This window comes from Cetorhinus maximus, chromosome 29 (genome assembly GCF_964194155.1).
Source record: "Cetorhinus maximus chromosome 29, sCetMax3.hap1.1, whole genome shotgun sequence".
Taxonomy (NCBI): domain Eukaryota; kingdom Metazoa; phylum Chordata; class Chondrichthyes; order Lamniformes; family Cetorhinidae; genus Cetorhinus; species Cetorhinus maximus.
The window spans coordinates 14,739,577-14,759,143 of NC_135907.1; the positions used below are offsets into that span (position 1 = coordinate 14,739,577).

The 19,567-nt window shown below is 48.6% G+C and overlaps 1 protein-coding gene across 1 annotated transcript in view; it reads left to right on the plus strand.

The window, feature by feature from the left end:
- Positions 1–19,567, plus strand: part of tmem184ba (transmembrane protein 184ba) — a 74,893-nt gene that overhangs the window by 2,132 nt on the left and 53,194 nt on the right. The window contains exon 2 of the mRNA XM_078531608.1: positions 15,766–15,987. Within this exon, the coding sequence (XP_078387734.1) occupies positions 15,766–15,987 (222 nt within the window). The remainder of the gene's footprint in view (positions 1–15,765; positions 15,988–19,567) is intronic.

Genomic DNA, 19,567 nt, shown 5'->3' on the forward strand with positions numbered 1-19,567 from the left:
CGCGCTCTCTCTCTCTCTCTCTCTCTCACTCAATGTTGCGTGTTTCCAAGCATTGAGTTTTTGTTTTGGATTTCCAGCATCCACAGTATTTTGAAGGAAAGTGAGTTGGCTTTGCCAGCATCCCAACCTCCTTCAACCAAATGCAAGTTTGTAGATGACTCATCTCCGCATCTAAAATGTCTGCCTAGCTCACCCACATAACAGCAAGCAGCTATGTTACTGTATACCGGTTTCAAGACATTTGATGCGTCACTAGAACGTGTTTATTTTTGGTTTAAAAGGAGAAAGACTTGCAATAATATAGCGCTTTTCATGACCACCAGATGCCTCAAGGTGCTTAGGCAGCCAATGAAGTACTTTTGAAGTGTAGTCACTGTTGTAGGAAACAGGGCTTCCAATTTGCACACACCCAGTTCCCACAAACAGCAATGTGCTAATGACCAGGTAATCCGGTTTTGTGACGTTGATTTTATTTTTAAAATTCATTTACGGGATGTGGGCGTCGCTGGCTGGGCCAGCATTTATTGCCCATCCCTAATTGTCCCTGAGAAGGTGGTGGTGAGCTGGCTTCTTGAACTGCAGCAGTCCATGTGGTGTAGGTACACCCACAGTGCTGTTCAGGAGGGAGTTTTAGGATTCTGACCCAGCGACAGTGAAGGAACGGTGACAGTTAAGATGGTGAGTGGCTTGATCAAGGGATAAATATTGGCCAGGACACTGGAGGCAACTCCCCTGATATCCTTTTGAAGTAGTGCCATGGGGGTCTCTTGCATCTACCTGAGGGGGGCAGGCAGGGCCTCGGTTTAATGTCTCATTAGCAAAGCAGCACCTCTGACAGCGCAGCACTCGCTCAGTACTGCACTGGGATGTCAGCCTGGATTTTCATGCCGGAGTCTTTCAGTGGGACTTGAATCCAAAACCTCTTGACTCAGAGGCGAGAGTGCTATCAACTGAGCCGCTATTGATGCTCCTTAAGTCCTTACATGTCTGCTGACTTAAAAATAAAATTGTCTTCCTGCTCATGACGTTATCGATTGGACATGGCTTGTGACTGGCTGCCTTTTAAACCAGCTGCAGAGATGCTCTGTGTAAACAGCATGTTTACGAGTCCTTGCACTCTTTTTGTGGGCCATTTATCGGTCAGTGTGTGTCCTGCGTCATGAGCAAGCTGACTTATACAACGAGGACGTTCTGGCTTAATTGGAAAAAAATTGATCTCACAGGTAACTCGCTAAATGCTAATTGTCATCTTGCATTGCCCAGGTACGTAGTGCCCTCTCTTGAGCCTTTAAAGCTACAGTGTATTATAAGAAAATGGTGCCACTTTACTGGATAATATTGGGGACTGTTTGGGAGAAGATGTTCATGCTTTGTAACACTGGAAGTGGACACTGTCCTGCCTCCGCCAGGTATTGACGTATAGGCCAAGTACGTTGTACATTTTACAAATTATTTATATCACAGAAACAGGCCATTTGGCCCAACTGGTACATGCTGCTCCACATGAGGCCCTCCCACCCATTTCATCAACATTCTCTTCCAATCCTTTTTTCCCTCCTGTCCATCTAGCTGCTTCTTCTTAAATGTATCTGCGCTCCTTGTAGTAGCGAGTTCCACATTCGACCTAACTCTCTGGAGTTTCTCCTGAATTGCATTTTGGATTTAATTGGAGGCTATCTTATTTTTGTCCCCTGGTTCTGGCCTTCTCTGTAAATGGAAACATCTTCTCCATTTCTACCCTTCGAAATCTTGTAGTGCTCTATTGGATCAACTCCTCAATCTTCTCTCTTCAGGAGCAAAGAACCTGACCCTGCTAAATCTTCCTGCTAGCTAGAACCTCCCTGTTCAGGTATCTATCCAGTAAATTTTTTTTTTTGTACCTTTTTTTTCCCCCAGATAATGAATAGGAGTCTTGAGATTAAGGATGTCACTGGGCTCCAGAAGATAGTGGTGAAGGAAAACTTGACATTCTTAAGACTGTTTCCACAGGAATCGAGAAGAGATTTAGTGGAGATTTTTTTTTAGAAATGTATAATCAAAAGGAGGCCATTCGGCCCATTGTGTCCATGCTGGCTCTCGGCAAGAGCAACTCAGCTAGTTCCACTCCCATGCCCTTTCCCTGTAGCTCTGAAAATCTTATCCCCTCAGGAAATTGTTCAATTCCCTTTTGAAAGCCACGATTAAATCTGCCTCCACCACACTCTCGGGCAGTGCATTCCAGATCCTAACCACTGGCTCCGTTTATATATTAAAAAAAAGTTTATCCTCTCTTGGCTCTTCTGTCAGTCAACTTGACTGAGTGACCTCTGGTGTTTGACACCTTCCATTAATGGGAGCCGTTTCTCCCTATCTATTCTGTCTAGACCCCTCGTGGTTTTTAAACACCATCAAATCAGGTCAAATGGGGTGAGGAGTAAGGAAAGACTATTTTCTCTGGTTGGGAGTCATTGATTCCAAATTGTTTCTGAGAGGGGTGAGGAGAAATTTGTTTGTGGGGAGTTGTTGAGAGTGATGTAGAGATTGTTCCGCTGTTGACCCAAAGGTAGTGTCATAGACATGAGCGTTGGATCATTTTCCCATGGAGTTGAGCTGTAAGGAGATACTTTACATCTGCTGTACATTGCTCTATCCCTCTAGTGTAAGAACACCTTTACCATGAACTTGTTCCCAGCTGGAAATAAAGTGCAAAGAAAGGTCCTATGGTTTGCGTTTATATGGTGCTTTTTACTAACACCGGATGTCTCAAAGCATTTTATAGCCAAGTGTCATTTTGAAGTGTAGTCACTGTTGTAATGTAGGCAATGCAGAAGCCAACATGTGCACAGCAAGCTCCCACAAAGACCAATGTGATAATGACCAGTTAACCTAGTTTGGTGATGCTGATTGAGGGATAACTATTGATCAGGACACTGAAGGGATCTCCCCTGCTCTCCTTCAGAACAATGCCATGGCGTCTTTTACACCCAGCTGAGCAGGCAGATGGGGCCTCGGTTTAACATCTCATCTGCAGGACTTCACCTCCAACCGTGCAGCACTCCCGCGGCACTGCACTGGCGTGTCGGCCTAGATTTTTGCGCCCAAGTCCTGGGGTGAGACTTGAACCTGGAACCTTGTGAGAGCGAGTGCGACCAACTGAGCCACAGCTGACGTTTAATGGGGGAGGATAAATAAACAAACTGCCAGTAAGTACTGGGAATCTGAAGTATAAAAATTGAAAGTACCAGCCCTTCCTTCCTTCCTTCTGATTCACATCCAGCAACAACAGTGACTCCACTTGGCAAGTGTTACAATAGCTGTAAACAGGCTTTGGGTCATTGAGGTTGTGACGGAGGCTAGACAAATGCAAGTCCGTTCCTTTCTGGAAGATTTGCTGCGTGTTGAAAGTCTCTTTCTTTTTTTCTGTATCGAGGAAAATGACGTCCGTGCTTTCTTGTGTAAAGGCTGGAACGGACTGGCCAAAGTACAGTAAATGCTGACATGACTCATCGAGGAACTTTGTCTGATAACATGAAAGGCGCTGTATAAATTGCTCCCTTCCTCCCTCCGTCTGGCAAAGCAAATCATTCGCGTTACTTCCTTTCAGAATTCGAATTCATTTTTTTTCTCTCTCTGTTGTGCTCCACGGAATCTTGGTCTCGCTCTCCCGATCTGGGAAAATGTCGGGTCTCTACCTCAATCACTAGTGGGCTAAGGATGTCACCTTAACAGGAGTGTGAAAATGGGAGACTGCTCCCAATGTTACCATGAAATGGCACCGTTTTGTCCATAATACACTCTAGCCAGCTCCCCTCTAATGCACCCCCTAGCCCCACCAAACTGAGGATAGATGGTATTAACAGAGTCTCAAATATCGCTGAATAGAGAGACATGTTGCTGAAGCTTTTTGTCTTGCACTCATCAGGACAAATGCAAAAATGCCAAATTTCAAACAATCTTAACAATTTGTACTTCAGGAGAAAAGGGTGCTGATTGGTTAAGGCTTTGCGCAGGAGAAAGCAACAGGGAGCTATAGGCTCCCCATGTAATTTAAAAATTGTGCAAGGCTTGAACGAATCCCTTTTGTATATGGGGACCTGTTCTCTGCAAACAAAAGGAATATGTTCAAACCTGGCATCTCTTTTTTTTTGAATCACCTGGGAACTTGGGGAGCCTATAGTTCCTTGTTGCCTAGCCAATCGATCGGCAGCTTTTCTCCGGTAAAATAAATTGTTGTGATTGTTTGAAATTTGGCATTCTTGCGTTTGTCCTGTTGAGGAGAAGGTGCAAAGCTTTGGCACTGTGTCTCTCTTTTCAGCAACACTCAAGCTCTATACTGCCAAGCGACTGCTTAACAGAATCTTACACTAGAAGTCTTGCTGTCTAGTCTATTCCCATTGTCACCTGCCTTCCTCTTGTAGCCTTTCTCCCCTCTGGGGTCCCTGGATAACACTTGGGAGTAGGACTCCTGGCTGATCTTCCAGGGAGTACTCGGGCCACTGTAGCACTCCAACTGCGCTTCTCTGGGAGAAGCTACCTCCGTATAAACACTGAGAAGGAGTCGGGCATTTTCTACAGTGTCAACTGCGATTCGGTGGAAAGCGTTCTGGCCTCTGAGTTCCTTTTTGGGTTTGAGTCCCCCTCCAGAGACAAGAGCTCAAAGCCCAGGCTGATGTTCCAGTGCAGCACTGAGGGAGTGCTTCACAGTCTTCCGGAGGAGGTGTTAAACCCGAGCCTGACCTGGCCTCCCGGGTAGATGTAGAAGATCTCGTGGTGCTAGTCGAAGAAGAGTGGGGGAGTTCTGTGTCCTCACCAAGATCACTAAAAAGAAACAGGTTGTCCAGTCATTATTCCGTTTGCTGTTTGTGGGAGCTTGCTGTGCACAAATGGGCTGCTACATGGCAACACTTCAGAAAGTACCTCATTGGCTGTAAAGTGCTTTGGGACATCCTGAGGTTATGAAAAGTGCTATGCAAATGTAACTTTTTCCTTTTTTTTGCCCCCTGAACTGCACAGCCTTAAACTGCACCCTGTGATAAGATCTCCTTATGGATATGAGACCTTGGTTTCTTTATAATGTCTGCCCGCCAGGTCATTGACAAGTGCTTTCTGAATCGTTCCTGAACCTTGCCCTTGCTCTACGATAAGCCTAACTAGCAGGTTGGTACTCGCCGATGTCTCAGCTGGTTAACTCAGTGAGTAGTTGGGCAACCACAAGTTTGGGGGGGCGGCATCCAGATTTGTGGACTTCACTGGGCCGGTGACAAGGGTATGTCAGTGGCCTGTCCCCTGGTTAGGGAGAGGAACACCGCACAGAATTCCCATTCCTGGTTGATATCCATTGACCTTTTGCTGGATGTATGGACGTGTTGGCCGGGGTAGGGGAAGGGGACAGGCTCGAGCTGACAATCCCTGCGGTGTTGGTTAACCCGCATTGAATGGCCACTTGCCTGAGGGTAGTGGTGGAGTTGGCTGGCCCGTGACGAGCAGATCCCAGGAAGGAGTCAACACCCTGGGGAGGAGGGGAGAAAATCTCGGAGTGAGGGGTCGATAGGGGGGTTTGGGGTAAGATATGTTTGTATCAAGTAATTTGTTATCAAGTGAGAGGGAGAGAGGCCCATTTCCATTTCTCCTGTTTTCCAAAAGAGCAGGTTTAAAAATCCACCCGAGGCATATGATTAAATAGGATACACAGAAACAGACCACTTAGCCCAACCAGCCCATACCAGTGCTTATGCTGTACTCCTTCCATCTTTTCTCCTCTAAATCTACCATTGTAACCCTCTGTTCCCTTCTTCCTGGGTTAACTATGCCCTCAGTTTTGCTCCGTTTAGGCTGCGATCACTCTCCCGCCCCCCTCTTCTTTGCCTCCTCACCCAGAGGCTTGGGTTGGTGGGGGGGGTAGAGGAGGAGGAGAGAGAGTGAGGAATGCCTGTGGACCAGGCCTCTGCCAGTGAAGCTCTGGAATGACGATGTCCTTCAAGGTCTGCATTGCTTTCTACTCCTTATGGAGAGTTGCCCAGTCCTATTTGGTGCCTCTCCATGTTTGTACAGCTACGTAGGCCAAAACTAGGATGGTGTGTTCACAACGTCACTGTGATGGCCCTGACACACTGGGACTTGAGTGCTAACTGCCCTTGAATCCCAACCTTGCTGTCTGCACTGATTTTTCTTCTTTGGCCTACATGTGACTTCCAGATCCGCAATAACGTAGTTGACTCTTAAATGCCCGCTGACCAAGGGCAATTAGGGACGGGCAACAAACGTTGGCCTAGCCAGCGACGCCCACATCCTGTCAACGAATAAAACAAAACGTACTCGGTAGCAACACAAGGCCGTTTTTTAAAAAAAAAAGAAAACCAATGTAAATGATATAGGATTGAAAAGCAGAGCAGATAGGTTAAACATGTGTTGAATCTCGGTGAGACCACATCTGGGGAATTACAAGGATGAGGCCAAGAATTAGAGGTTCAGGAAAGAGCAAAGCCGGCTTGGGGCCCTCTGCTCCAGCGGGGTGACCGAATAGAAGCCTTTAAAATTATGAAGGGGTTTGGTAGTTTGTTGGTGGAGCAGACATTTCCAATTGTGGGCAGGCCGAAACTAGGGAGGGGTGGGGGGGTTATAAATATAAGAGAGTCACTAATAAATCCGACAAGGAATTCAGGGAAAACTCCTTTAGTCAGAGTGGTTAGAAGGTGGAAGTTGCTACCCCATGGAGTAATTGAGGCAAATAGGATGGATTTAGGGGGAAGTTGGCTAACCACATGAAGGAGGAAGGAATGGGAGGATTGGCTCTTGGGGAAGGAAGAGGCTTATGTGGGGTTATAAACACCAGATAGGCTGCACGGCCTATTCCTGTGTAATAAATTCGATGTTCTGCAATTGTAAGTGCTAAACTCGCCTAGCCGCTGTTTGTTCCCTTATTTTTTATTATCATGAGCACGCCTAGGCGAGAGAGAATGGTGCTGCTGGGAACCTTCCACTGCTTTGCTGTTCAGCACCTCGCACTCCCGGCTGAGATGTGGCAGCAGTTCCTCGGGCATCTTTTTAAAGAGGAAAAAGCAGATAAACGCCTTTGGCGGGGGTGGGGGTGTGAAACACGACTGGCCCGGCCACGGAGGGAGAGCGGGGTGGCGGCATTGGGTTTAGGACTGCGCTGGCGTAGAGACCGGATGATCCAAATGGCCGCCTCCTGCTCTGTTGGTGTCGGTGGTTCCAGGGAGAGCCTCATCAGCGCTAACGTCTTGGCGATCTGTCGCTCTCCAATAGATTGGCCGCAATTTGCATGCCCGTTTTTTCTTTTTGCAATCATCAGTGTGTGAATTCAGTGCTAACGTGTGGGTTTGCTGCTCGCAACCAGCTGGAGTTTCAGTATTGTGTGACTCCCCAGTAGGATGTTGGCTGCAACAGCAAACAAATTGCACCTATGCAGCATCTTTAATCTCGCAGACCACCCAAGGTGCCTCACGAGCATTTCCAATCCAATTTTACACCGTGAGATTTCAGGGCAGGTGGTCACAAGCTTGGTCAGAAGGGTAGGTTTTTAAAGGAGCGTCTTAAAGGGGGGCGGAGTGGAGGAGAGAGAGAGAGAGGTGGAGAGGTTTCTGGAGGGAATCCCAGAGCTCAGGCCCAGGCAGCTGAACGCCCGCCCGCCGATACTGGAGTGATTTAAAAATCAGCATTGCGCCCGAGGCCAGATTTGGAGGGGAGTGTACGAACCTGGGGGGTCGGTGGGGCAGGAGGAAGGTTCGAGAGCTGGGGGAGGGATTCGAAAACCAGGGCGGTCGTTTTAAAATTCGATGGGTGGCTGGGGCAGGGAGCCGCAGCGGGCCAGCGAGCACCGGGATGGACGAGCACGACTTGGTCCGAGTTGCGATACAAACCGCGGAGTTTTGCAGGAGCTCGAATTTATACAGGAGGCCGGCCGGACGAGAGCGAGTTGGAATAGTCAAATTTAGAGGCTTTTTTTTTAAAAAGAGAAGTGGCAGGGGTGAAGGTTTCAGCAGCGGATGAGCTGAGGCAGGGGCGGAATGGGGAGACGTTACTGAGGCGGAAGGAGACAGACTTGGTGAGGGCGCAGATATGTTTTCCAGAGCTCACCTCAGTTGCAAGTGGTTAGTGCTCTTAATGAAACACTATAATGCCCCGGGAGGGTGTGGGCGAGGAGGAGGGAATAGAAATAGTCCCAAGTAGACACTTGTGTTATTCTCCTCCACGGCCTTGCAACCCCTCAACACCAGCTTGCCCAACACCAAATTTATATAGCGCCTATAACTTGGGGAAGTGCCCCAGAGTGGCATAATAAGACGCCAAATAAGCTTAAGACGGTGTTATTTAAGATGACCGAAAGTTTGGTAGTTTTGAAGGAGGTAAAAGCAAAATACTGCGGATGCTGGAAATCTGAAACAAAAACAGAAAATGCTGGAAAAACTCAGCAGGTCTGACAGCGTCTGTGGAGAGAGGAACAGGGTTAATGTTTCGAGTCCGTGTGCTGTTAGACCTGCTGAGTTTTTAAGAAAGCACTGGAGAGGTTTAGCGTGGGAATTCCATAGATTCGGATCTGGGACGCTAAATGCATTATTTTTGTTCTATCCTGTTGTGGGTCGTGGGCAAGGCCAGCATTTGTTGCCCATCCCTAATTGCCCTTGAACTGAGTGGCTTGCTAGGCCATTTGAGAGGGCAGTTAAGAGTCAACCACATTGCTGTGGGTCTGGAGTCCAGACCGGGTAAGGACGACAGATTTCCTTCCCTTAAAGGGACAGTAGTGAGCCAGATGGCTTCTTATAACAATTGATGATAGTTGTCATGGCCACCATGACACTAGCTTTATATTCCGGGTTTTATTAATTGAATTTAAATTTCACCACCTGCCATAGTGGGATTTGAACTTGTGACCCCTGGGCATTAGCCTGGGCCTCTGGATTACCATTATGTCAGCACCTCCCCTCAAGGTAGCCAATGATGAGGCGGGAGGGTGGATGGGTTGGGGGAGTGGTGTGTGGGGATGTAGGGGGGAAATGAGTTAGAGGAGCAGAGTTGGGGAGGGGATGTGGTATGGAGTGCAAGGGTTTGTAGGGATGGAGGAGGTTACAGGGATGGGGCAGATGTGGGTGGTGGGTTGCTAATGCCAAGAAGGAATTTGAAGACCAGGATGAGAATTTTTAATTGGGAGGATTTGGAGGAGTTTCATAGTTTTGAAGCCTTTGGGAGGAGGAATCAAGAGTTCAAGATGGTGGGGTTGACCCTGATTCGATCCCGTGGGGTGGATGTGCCTCTCGATGGCGTATTTGGAGATGAAAGGACATGTCCAGCGTAACACCCGCTTTGCCCCTTCCCCTGTCAATGTTAACGTGTCACACTGATGAAGTATGCAAAACTGTCAGCTCGCTGGCCCACTCTGTGTCTGGCGACCTAGCTCGGGAGGCACTTGCTTGTAAACAGATTGGCCCCCTCTGGGATGCTTTTAGAACTTCGTTTTACACTTGGCAATGGAACCAGGTATGCAGCAAGCGCAGACAATCTGTCTTTGGGAGGCCGCTGTGCTGCCTTGTTAAATTAAGGCTCGTGTCTCATCTTGGAAATGGCTCTCCTCTGCCTGTCCGTGCAGGGCCAGGGGTTGTGTGGTCGAGGAGATACTCCCCCTCCCCAAAGCACTCCCCGTCCCCTCCCCCACCAACCCTGCCATCACCTCCCCTCCCCGCTCCTCCCCCCCCCCCCCTGCTGCTTTCACAACATGTAACTTGGCATAGTACGACTCGAGAATTCCTATAATTATTGTACGGAGCGAGGTTCAGTGACTGTGAAATGAAAGTGTCTGCCTCAGTCTCGCTATTCTGTACAAGAAGCCGGGGAGGTTGCTCGTACCTTAGCAAAAACAATGTGCAATCATATAGCGCCTTCCACATCCCGAGGGAAGACTATCATTCAAGATCTGACCCTGAGCCACATCAGGCCTCAAGCGGGTTGAAATAGCGCCTTTGAGGAGAGTAGAGTTTGAGGGAGGGAATTCCAGAGCCTGAGGCCTAGGCGGCTGAAGCCACCTCAACAGGTGACCTCCCGTCACTTTAACCAAACTAGGTTTGCTTCATCCGGTAAATTATTTATTATTTTTTTTAAATAACAAAATATCCGCAGGTGTTGGCAGTCAGAAACCCTGAAAAGGGTACGCCTCAAACATCGACCGACTTCCGTTTCACCACAGGTGCTGCCTGCGGACTTGCCCAAGCACCCCCAGCTTAATTTCTGCCTTTTTGTTTTCTCTTGGGTTTGCAGCCATCCCGTGTTAAAAATAAAAAAATAAAATTTTTTTAAAAAAAATCCTTCATGTGGGAGCCAAGTTTGGCCTTGTGGGAAAGGTTCAGCCCTCTCCGTGACCTCTGACCTATTGCTGAGCAGTCATGGAGCGTGAAATTAATGCTAGACAGCGCGGCTGCAGGGCTGGGGGGCCTGTCAAACTGTTGGGTAATCAGTGGGAGGGATGTTAAAGGTGGACATTCTGCTGAAACTGGTGGGAGTTGGAGCGTGGTGCAGGCCGTGGGCCTTTTGTCCTTCAAGCCCGTCTGCTGCCCGTCGCCCTCCCTTTCGTGGCTTCGGCCTAGCTACCAGTTCTAATTTTTGAGCCCTCCAGTGAGTCGGCCTTGAATCTTTTGAGCACAGTCTAGAGGGATGGTTACCACGGAATGAGGGCAGCACTGAATGTGCTTGAAATGTGAAAGGAAGAATCCCTTTTCTCTCGTGTTGTGTTTGCTGGACGCACGGAGCGTGGGCTGTCTTTGAGGAATTGTTCACTGACAGCGAAAGGAAGAGAGACTTTCATTTCTAGAAGCGCCTTTCATGACCTCAAGATGTCTCGAATTGCTTTACAGTCACCGTTGTAACGTAGAAAATGGCGCAGCCAATTTGCGCACGGCCAGCTCTCAATAGCAATCTGATAATGGTCAGATGTGTTTTTCGTCGTTGGTTGAGGGATGTTAAGTATTGGCCAGGGCACCCCCCTGTTCCACTTTCAAAATAGTGCCGTGTGAGCTTTTGCATCCACCGATGTAAGAGGACGGACAGAGCCCTGGTTTAAGGCCTCATCTGAAAGACTGCACCTCTGACAGTGCAGCACTCCCTCAGTACTGCACCTGGAGTGCCAGCCTGGATTACATACTCTCGTCGCTGGAGTGGGGCTTGAACCCACAACCATCTGACTCTGAGGCGAGGGCAGTACCTACTGAGCCATGGCTTTAGGGCAGGCTAAAACTGGGTCACTCTGCATATCTCTTCGGTAAACATAACCAGATGTGTCTCGAAGGCGAGATTTAATACTCTCGCACTTAACCGATCCTTGATCAGAATTAGAGGACTAGGACCTCCAGTGTGGGAGCTTATGCAGAACATTTCCGTGTGGGAATGGGATTGTTATTGTAGACTTGGCGTTCTTGGAGTGCCTTTGTCCTGCTGTGTTGGTTTTCAAAAGCTCATGGGCTTACCTAAAGTTCATACAATTGAGTTGGGAGTGGGGAAAAAAATATAGAACGATTCTCACTCACTCACTCACTCAGTATATTGGTTTAAGAATAGCCCCCACCCCCAGCCTCCCAATTTTAAACCAGACCGAGGGCTTGGTATTCCCTTTCGGTCATAAGTGGCTTTGAAAAAGGCCACTTCAAAAAGACCCGAGAGCGGTGCCCTCCGTTTAGCGACATGTTAGCATCAGACCGGGCAGAAATTCAAGCCAACCCATCCCCCCCCTCCCAAATAATTGCAGCCTGCGCTTGGGCAGACTTGACTTGCTGACGTGGGAGATTTCTCGGCCTGCCTTTGTGTGCGGCTGACAGTGAGTGTATCCATCCGTGTGCAGCTCATCTGCCAGAGACTCTTCAAACTATGCGACTGCTCTTTATAGCTATGTGGCTGTTCTCTTGCCTCTTGCTGCCAGTTGTGTATCTTGGCTATGCGGAGGGGAAGTGAAGTTTTCAAGAGGTGTAATTTTCCGAAGTTGTGGTCGACTCCTCAAATTATGGGAATCATAGTATTCGGAGCTCATATTTCTTGCCAGCTGGATTTTTTTTTTCCCCTGTGTGTGTGTTATAAAACGAGACCAATGTTGATCGAGGGCCAATGGAAAGATCCGCCCATTTTTCTTTTTCTTCATCCTTCCGTGGGATGTGGGCGTCGCTGGCAAGGTCAGCCTTTGTTGCTCATCCCTGATTGCCCTCCAACTGAGTGACTTGCTAGGCCGTTTCACCCCATGTGGCAAGCCACTCGGTTCAAGAGCAACTAGGGATGGGCAACAAATGCCGCTTTGCCAGCGGCCATTATGAAAGAATAAAACAAAATATGGTCCCCCAAAAACTGATGGTTAAATCTGGAATCTCCACATTAAACTGATGTAAATCCGTGACTTTGACTGTCCCAACTCTCTCTACCCCTCCTCACTTCAGATACACGTGCAATATTCTAACTATAGTACCCACCACGTGTAAAACTCTGTTCAGTCATTATGAAGACCCTGACTAGCAACATTTTCCAAGATGCTTAACAGGAGCAAGGAAAAACCAAACAGACAGGAGGCTTGGCGGGGGAGGGGTGGGGTGGGGTGGGGGGAGTTGGGGAGTTGACTGAATGTTGGGTAGAAGACGAGATTTGAAGAGGTTTTGAAGGTGGCGAGATGCAGCTGGTTGAGGAGGTTTGGACAGTAGCTTTGGGCGTAGGCCTTAGGCTTCTGGTCATTGAAAGCTCTTAGATTGATGGACCAGAGCAAAGGAGCCTGCAGTTAGCAGAAAAATGAAGGGGGCAAACTGTGGTGTAGGGCTGGGGAATGTTATAGAGGTGGAAAGTTGAAGGCACAGAGCCATTTTGAAATCAATAGGTGCTTGGCGTGGGATAGTTGGTATAATTTTGAACGAGGTTAGAGTCTGTAGAGTGGAGCTTGGGCACCCTAGAGAGGAGAATTTGAGAAGATTTAGCCTGGCGGTGACAGAGCTGTGATTTGAGTTCCTGAAGGGATGTATGGGTGCAAGAAGCTGAAATAGGCGGTTTAGTGATTGGTGTTGGGATGTGAGGGCTGAAGCTGAACTCTGGATCGAAAAGGGAAAATGAGCTTGAAGCAAAACCAAGGGGGCAATGGAATTGGGACAAGATTCCCAATGGCACCCAACAAGTGAACAGAGCACTTTTGCTGTTGGTGGATATCAACACTGGGAACTTTTGACTCAGCATGGCAGCTTATCCAGTGCTCCAGTGCATGGCTGCGCCTCCCATGTTTTTCGGTTAAGTTAGCTGACACCCTGACCAAGTGGTTGAGAAGGTGGCCGCTATTTTAGATTAGGTGCCCCGTGGAAGGATCCGCCAGGTGCCCTGCTCCCGGTTGCCATCCGCCCACCCTAGCTGGAATCGGGCATGGGGGGGGCATTGGGTGTGCAGGCTCAAACGTGATTGCCCCGCCCTTCCGCCACCCTGTTTTGTGGGTGATACTCCATGATCAAGACCCCCACTAAATGGCTGCATTTGTGCCCAGCGTGAAATGAAGACTGACTTGCATTGCTGTAGCGCCTTTCATGACCTCGGGATGTCCTGAAGCACTTTTGCCCATAAGGATCGCCTGGGTTTTTCTTGTTACAGTTACCCTCGTGCTCCTTTTGCTGTAGCGCTCGCATCAGATGTAGTGGGTAGTTTTTGCCACTGTGCTGCCCTTCCCCCTGAAGGCACTGGCTGTGACCCTCGCTGAGCTACCAGGCAGCCTACTGGCACCCCCTCCCCCCAATCATTCGTCACCCGCCATGAACCCCGGGCATGGCTGGCAGGAGGTTGAACCAGGAAGGCCAAGTAGACGAGGCCAATCCTGTTTGTACCTTCCCACTGAGTCCGCACTACTGAGATTGGGGAGTGTGACATTAAATGCCACTCTTTTTCTTTATTTCATTAAATAGCACCTTTCAGAATGTCCATCAACACCCCTTCCTCCCTCCCCGCGCCCCTGCCCGAAGTGCTTTTAGAGCCAATTAAATGCTTTCTGAGGTGTAGCCACTGTTGTAGTGCAGAAAACCAATTTGCGCGCAGCAAGCTCCCACAAACAGCAATGAGATGATCTGTTTCGGATAAGCGTTGCCCAGGGCAGTGGGGTGAATCGCTCCTGTCCTTTTCCAAAGCTCTGCCATGGGGGCCTTTGGCCTCCGCCTGAGAGGGCCGACTGGACCTCGGTTTAGCATCTGATCCGAAAGATGGCACCTCTGACAGTGCAGCACTCCCTCAGTACCGCACGGAGGGTGTCGGCCTGGATTGTGTCCTGGAGTGGGACTCGAACCCACTCTTAACCTGACTCCCTAAGGCGGGAGTGCGGCTCTCGTGAGTCATGGCTGATGTGCGAGCGTTGTTTTAATTTCCCATGCACTGTCTCATCCCGTTGCTTTACACGTTTGGCAGCAGATGGCCTTACCTGAGTGTTGCGGCAGATCGGGAGGCTGCACAGCAGGACTGTTAGTTCACAAGCAACAAGCTGGCAGAACAGTGCAGGCCTGTGCTGTTGAAAGACTTGCAGTAACCACTGAGAGACCAAACACCACATCTGGCAGCCAGGGTTTGCAATGTGCAGATACAGGGACTGAGGCCGTGTGAATAGTAAAATGCAGCTTCGTCTCTGATTCCACAGCAACTCAGACCCTGGTATGGCAGCGATCAACAGAAAGAACAAGCTTGAACTTATATAGCACCTACCCCAGCCTCCCTAAGCGCTCTCTAATCAATGAAGTGCTTGTCGAAGGATCACGGCCATTGCAATGTAGATCCCAGTACACTATTTTGAAGATAAACATGGGCGATCTCCCCGGTGTCCAGTCGAACACTTGTCCCTTACCCAACGTCACCAAAAACAGATCATCTGGTAGTTGCTGTTCATGGGAGCTTGCCTTGCGCCCAATTGGCTGCCACTTTCCTACATTACAACAATAATTACAATTCAAAAATATTCCATTGACTGTGAAACAAGGGGAGACGGCGGCATGGTAGTAATATCACTCGACTGGCAATCGAGACACCCAGGCTAATGGGAGACATGGGTTCAAATCCCAGCACGGCAGCTGGTAGAATTTAAATTCCATTAATAAATCGGAAATATAAAGTGACCATCGATTGTTGTTAAAAACCCACCTGGTTCACTCATGTCCCTTAGGGGAGGGAATCTGCCGTCCTGACCTGGCCTGGCCTACATGTGACTCCAGACCCAGGGCAATTAACTGCCCTCTGAAATGGCCCAGCAAGTCACTCAGTTCAAGGGCAATTAGGGATGGGCAATAAATGCTGGTCTAGTCAGTGACAACCACATCCCATGAAAGGATAAAGGGAAAAAAAATCTCGTTGGGATACACTGCGGCTGGGAAAGGTACTGTAGAAAGGCGCATTTGTTTTTACTTTGTTTCTTACTTATCTTTGTCCTTTCTTTGTTCTTGCCCCATGTGTTACAGGGAACCGTTTTCAGGCAATAGTCTTATCTCTGGAATGTTGTTGTCGCTGTTTATGATGTCAGGGTTGCCCTTGGTTGGGTTACAACCTTGCGGTTCAGTCCGTGCTGTTTTCTTGTATCTTTTTAATGAAGCTGTGGCATCTCACTGGGGGCTTGGCCTTCACTCAGAAGGTCTGTGGGGGGGAAAAAAAAAGGAAGAGCCAAACAATCACTCGCTCACTCACTCACTCACTCACTCCACTGTGTTCTCATCTCTCACTCGCGCTGGCATTGGGATGTGTGGCTGTTCCTGCTTTTCTCTTTCTTTGCCCCGTTCATTCTATTCTGTTCTCTCTCTCCGGCAGATGAGCGGTAGGCCGAGCGACAACGCCACCAGCATCAACATGGTCTCCGCGGCAATGGTGGCTCCAGAGCCAGGCTCCAGCAGCACCGTGGCCGACCCCAGCGTCTCGTGGCTGCCCGACACTCCGACAGAGGTGGAACAGCCGATATTCTTGATGACCACAGCGGCACAGGGCATCTCAGGGTTCTTTGTCTGGACGGCTCTCCTCATAACATGCCACCAGGTAAGGGTGGTTACTATTCTTTTTATCATTCACGGGATGTGGGTGTCTCTGGCCGGGCCAGCATTTATCGCCCCATCCCTAATTGCCCCTTGAGAAGGTGGTGGTGAGCTGCCTTCTTGAACCGCTCAAGTCCATGTGGTGTAGGTACACCCACAGTGCTGATAGGGAGGGAGTTCCAGGATTTTGACCCAGTGACAGTGAAGGAATGGTGATATATTTCCAAGTCAGGATGGTGAGTGTCTTTGTGGGGAACTTCCAGGTGGTAGTGTTCCCATCTATCTGCTGCCCTTGTCCTTCTAGATGGTAGTGGTTGTGGGTTTGGAAGGTGGAGTCTAAGGAGCCTTGGTGAGTTCCTGCAGTGCACCTTGTAGACGGTACACACTGCTGCCACTGTGCATCGGTGGTGGAGGGAGTGAATGTTTGGGGATGTGGTGCCAATCAAGCGGGGCTGCTTTGTCCTGGGTGGTGTCGAGCTTCTTGAGTGCTGTAGGAGCTGCACTCATCTAGGCAAGTGGAGAGTGTTCCATCACACTCCTGACTTGTGCCTTTAAGATGATGGACAGGATTTGGGGAGTCAGGAGGTGAGTTACTCATCGCAGGATTCCTAGTCTCTGACCTCTTGTAGGAACAGTATGTATATGGCTGGTCCAGTTCAGTTTCTGGTCAATGTAACCCCCAGGATGTTGATAGTGGGGGATTCAGCGATGTGCCATTTTGTTTCTGTTCCCATCCTATGCCACATGTTAGAATGTTCTGGTTAACCCCACTTCATTCAAGGCAAGAGGACGACGAAGGCAATGTTGTTTCAGATTCCCATCCTTTAAGCATTTTTCCTTTTCAGACTTTCAGGATACCCCAAAACACTCTGCTACCAGTGAATTACTTCTTAAGTGTAGGCTTGTAGGTCCGTTAGGCAGTCTATTTACACACAGGAAGGTCCCTCTTTTAACAATGAGCTACATAACCAATCTGTTCTTGGTGATGATGGTTGAGGGATAACACTTTGGCCAAGACACCAGGAAGAACTCCCTTTGCTCTTCAGCTAGCTCCTGAGGGCAGGCAGGTCCTTGGTTTAATGTTTCATTCGAGCGACGGCACACCCCCCCCCACTACCGACATTGTAGCGCTCCCTTGGTATGGCACCGAAACATTGGCCTAAGTTACACGCTAGTTCCAGAGCAGAGTTTTGAGACACAATCTTCTGACCACCAATGGAATCACTTAAATCGAGTTATCGTTCTACGGAGAACCCGCCTTTCTGGGCACCTTTCCTGCTACCCCTTTGCCCTGGATGAGGAGGAGCAACAGCACCTTGCATTTATGTAGCACCGCTAACATAGTAAAGCAAACCAAGGAGCTTCACAGGAGTTATCAAACAAAATTTAATGATGGGCTTCAAGACATGTCTTAAAGGGTGAGAGAAGTAAAGATACAGAGAGGTTCAGGGAGGGAATTTTGGGAGCTTAGGCCCGAGGCAGCTGAAGGCACGGCCGCCAATGGCGGGGTGGTTAAAATGGGGATGTACAAGGGGCCACTACTGGAGGAACTCAGAGATCTGAGGGTTGTGGGGCTGGAGGAACTTGCAGAAACGGGGAAGGGGTGAAGCCGTGGAGTTATTTGAAAACGAGAATGAGAATTTTAAAATCGAGCTATGGCTGGGTGGGAATTTTTAAAGAAATATTCTTTCATGGGATGTGGACGTTGCTGGCAAGGTTCCCCACCCTCAATTGCCCTCAAGAAGATATCGATGCGCCACCTTCTTGAATTGCTGTAGTCCGTTCTACAGCAGCTTGCTGCAGCAAAGGGGCTTGCTAGGCCATTTCGGAGGGTGGCTAAGAGTCAGTCACATGGCTGTGGGCTTGGAGTCACGTGTAGATCAGACCGGGTAAGGATGGCAGATTTCCTTCCCTAAAGGACATAGTGAACCAGATGGGTTTTTATGACAGAGAGTCAGTTAGACTTTCATGGTCACCGTTGCTGAGACTAGCTTTCAATTAAAGATCTTTTTTTCCAATAATCGAATTTTTTTTAAGTTATCAATTGGTGGGATCTGAACCCACGTCCCCAGAGCTTTAACCTGGGCCGCTGGATTCCAGTCCAATGACATTACCATTACGCCACCATCTTCCCCAGGTGAGCGTGTGCCCTGTAGTGGCACTGATCATTTTAATGGGGGAGCTTCTGACTTGCTTGGTGGTCAACTCGGGACCCCCCCACCCACAGTCCAGGCAGCGTGCGCTGCGTACTTGCTGGTAACAAATAGAAAGGCAACGCATTCAGCCCATTTTGGGATTTATCTGTTAGGCGCAGGGAGGATGCGCTAATTGGGTTGGGAGGAGGATCCTGGGAAGTGCAAACACTGGTGTGAACTCATTAGGCTGAATAGCCTGTGTGTGTGCTGTAACACCATACAATCGTGTAAAACTATGTGACTATTATTCCCCCCGTCAAGCATCCCACTCTGTTTTGACCTCTCCCTTGGAATTTGCATGCATTTTGGAGAGTTCCTTCTGCAGTTCAGATGGGGAAGAGAGCACATTGCGCACAGCAGAGTGGGAACATTAGAACATAAGTAGGAAAACCCATGGCTGACAATGGTTTATTGCCTAAACCCATCACACACGGGCTGTCACACCCCCTCAACTACTTTTGTTCATCCAGCCTGTTTACTGCTGTTTTGCGTTGATGTATTGGATCGGAGTGGGGGGAAAAAAACTGTTCTTCTGGATATTTTGATAGCAGTCAGGCAGGTTACACCTCGTGGGAATATCAACATGGTATGAGATTCTCCAAACAAAGTCACTGTGGAAACTATATGGGTAGAGCCACAGTTTATATGCCAGATTCTCTGAGTGTGTCTCTTGCACCCACTCTCTTTCCCCCACCCCACCCACCCCGCAACCCCACGCACTGGAATCTATAATCAAGGAAGTTTTAATAGTGCACTTTGGAAATCATACTATGATTGCAATGGGTACCTTGTTGACAAATTTATTAGAGTTTTTTGAGGTTGCAACTAGTAGGATAGATAAAGGGGAACCAGCAGATGTGGTAAATCTGGATTTCCAAAAGGCATTCAACAAGGTGTTGCACAAAAGGTTAATAGGCAAAATAAAGGCTCATATCCATTAGCGTGGCTAAGGGATTGGTTAATGGATTAAAAGCAGAGAGTAGGCATAAATGGGACTTTTTCAAGTTGGTGGGCAGTGACTAGTGGAGTGCTGGAAGGATCAGTGCTGGGACCTTGGCTATTTTACAACCTATATTCATGACTCCGATGAAAAGACAGCGAATAATGTATCTAAATTTGCTGATGATACCAGACTAGGTGGAAAGGTAAGCTGTGGGGAGGACACAGAGAGGCTGCAAAGAGACATAGACAGGTTAGGTTAGTGGGCAACAAGATGGCAGACGGGAAATGTGAAGCTTTTCACTTTGGTCGTAAGAACAAAAAAGCAGAATATTTTTTAAAAGGAGAGAAACTCTTAAATGTTGATGTCCAAAGACATTTGGGTGTTCTTGTACAAAGAAGGCAAATGGTGAGCGTGCGGGTGCAGCAAGCAGTTTAGGAAGGCAGATG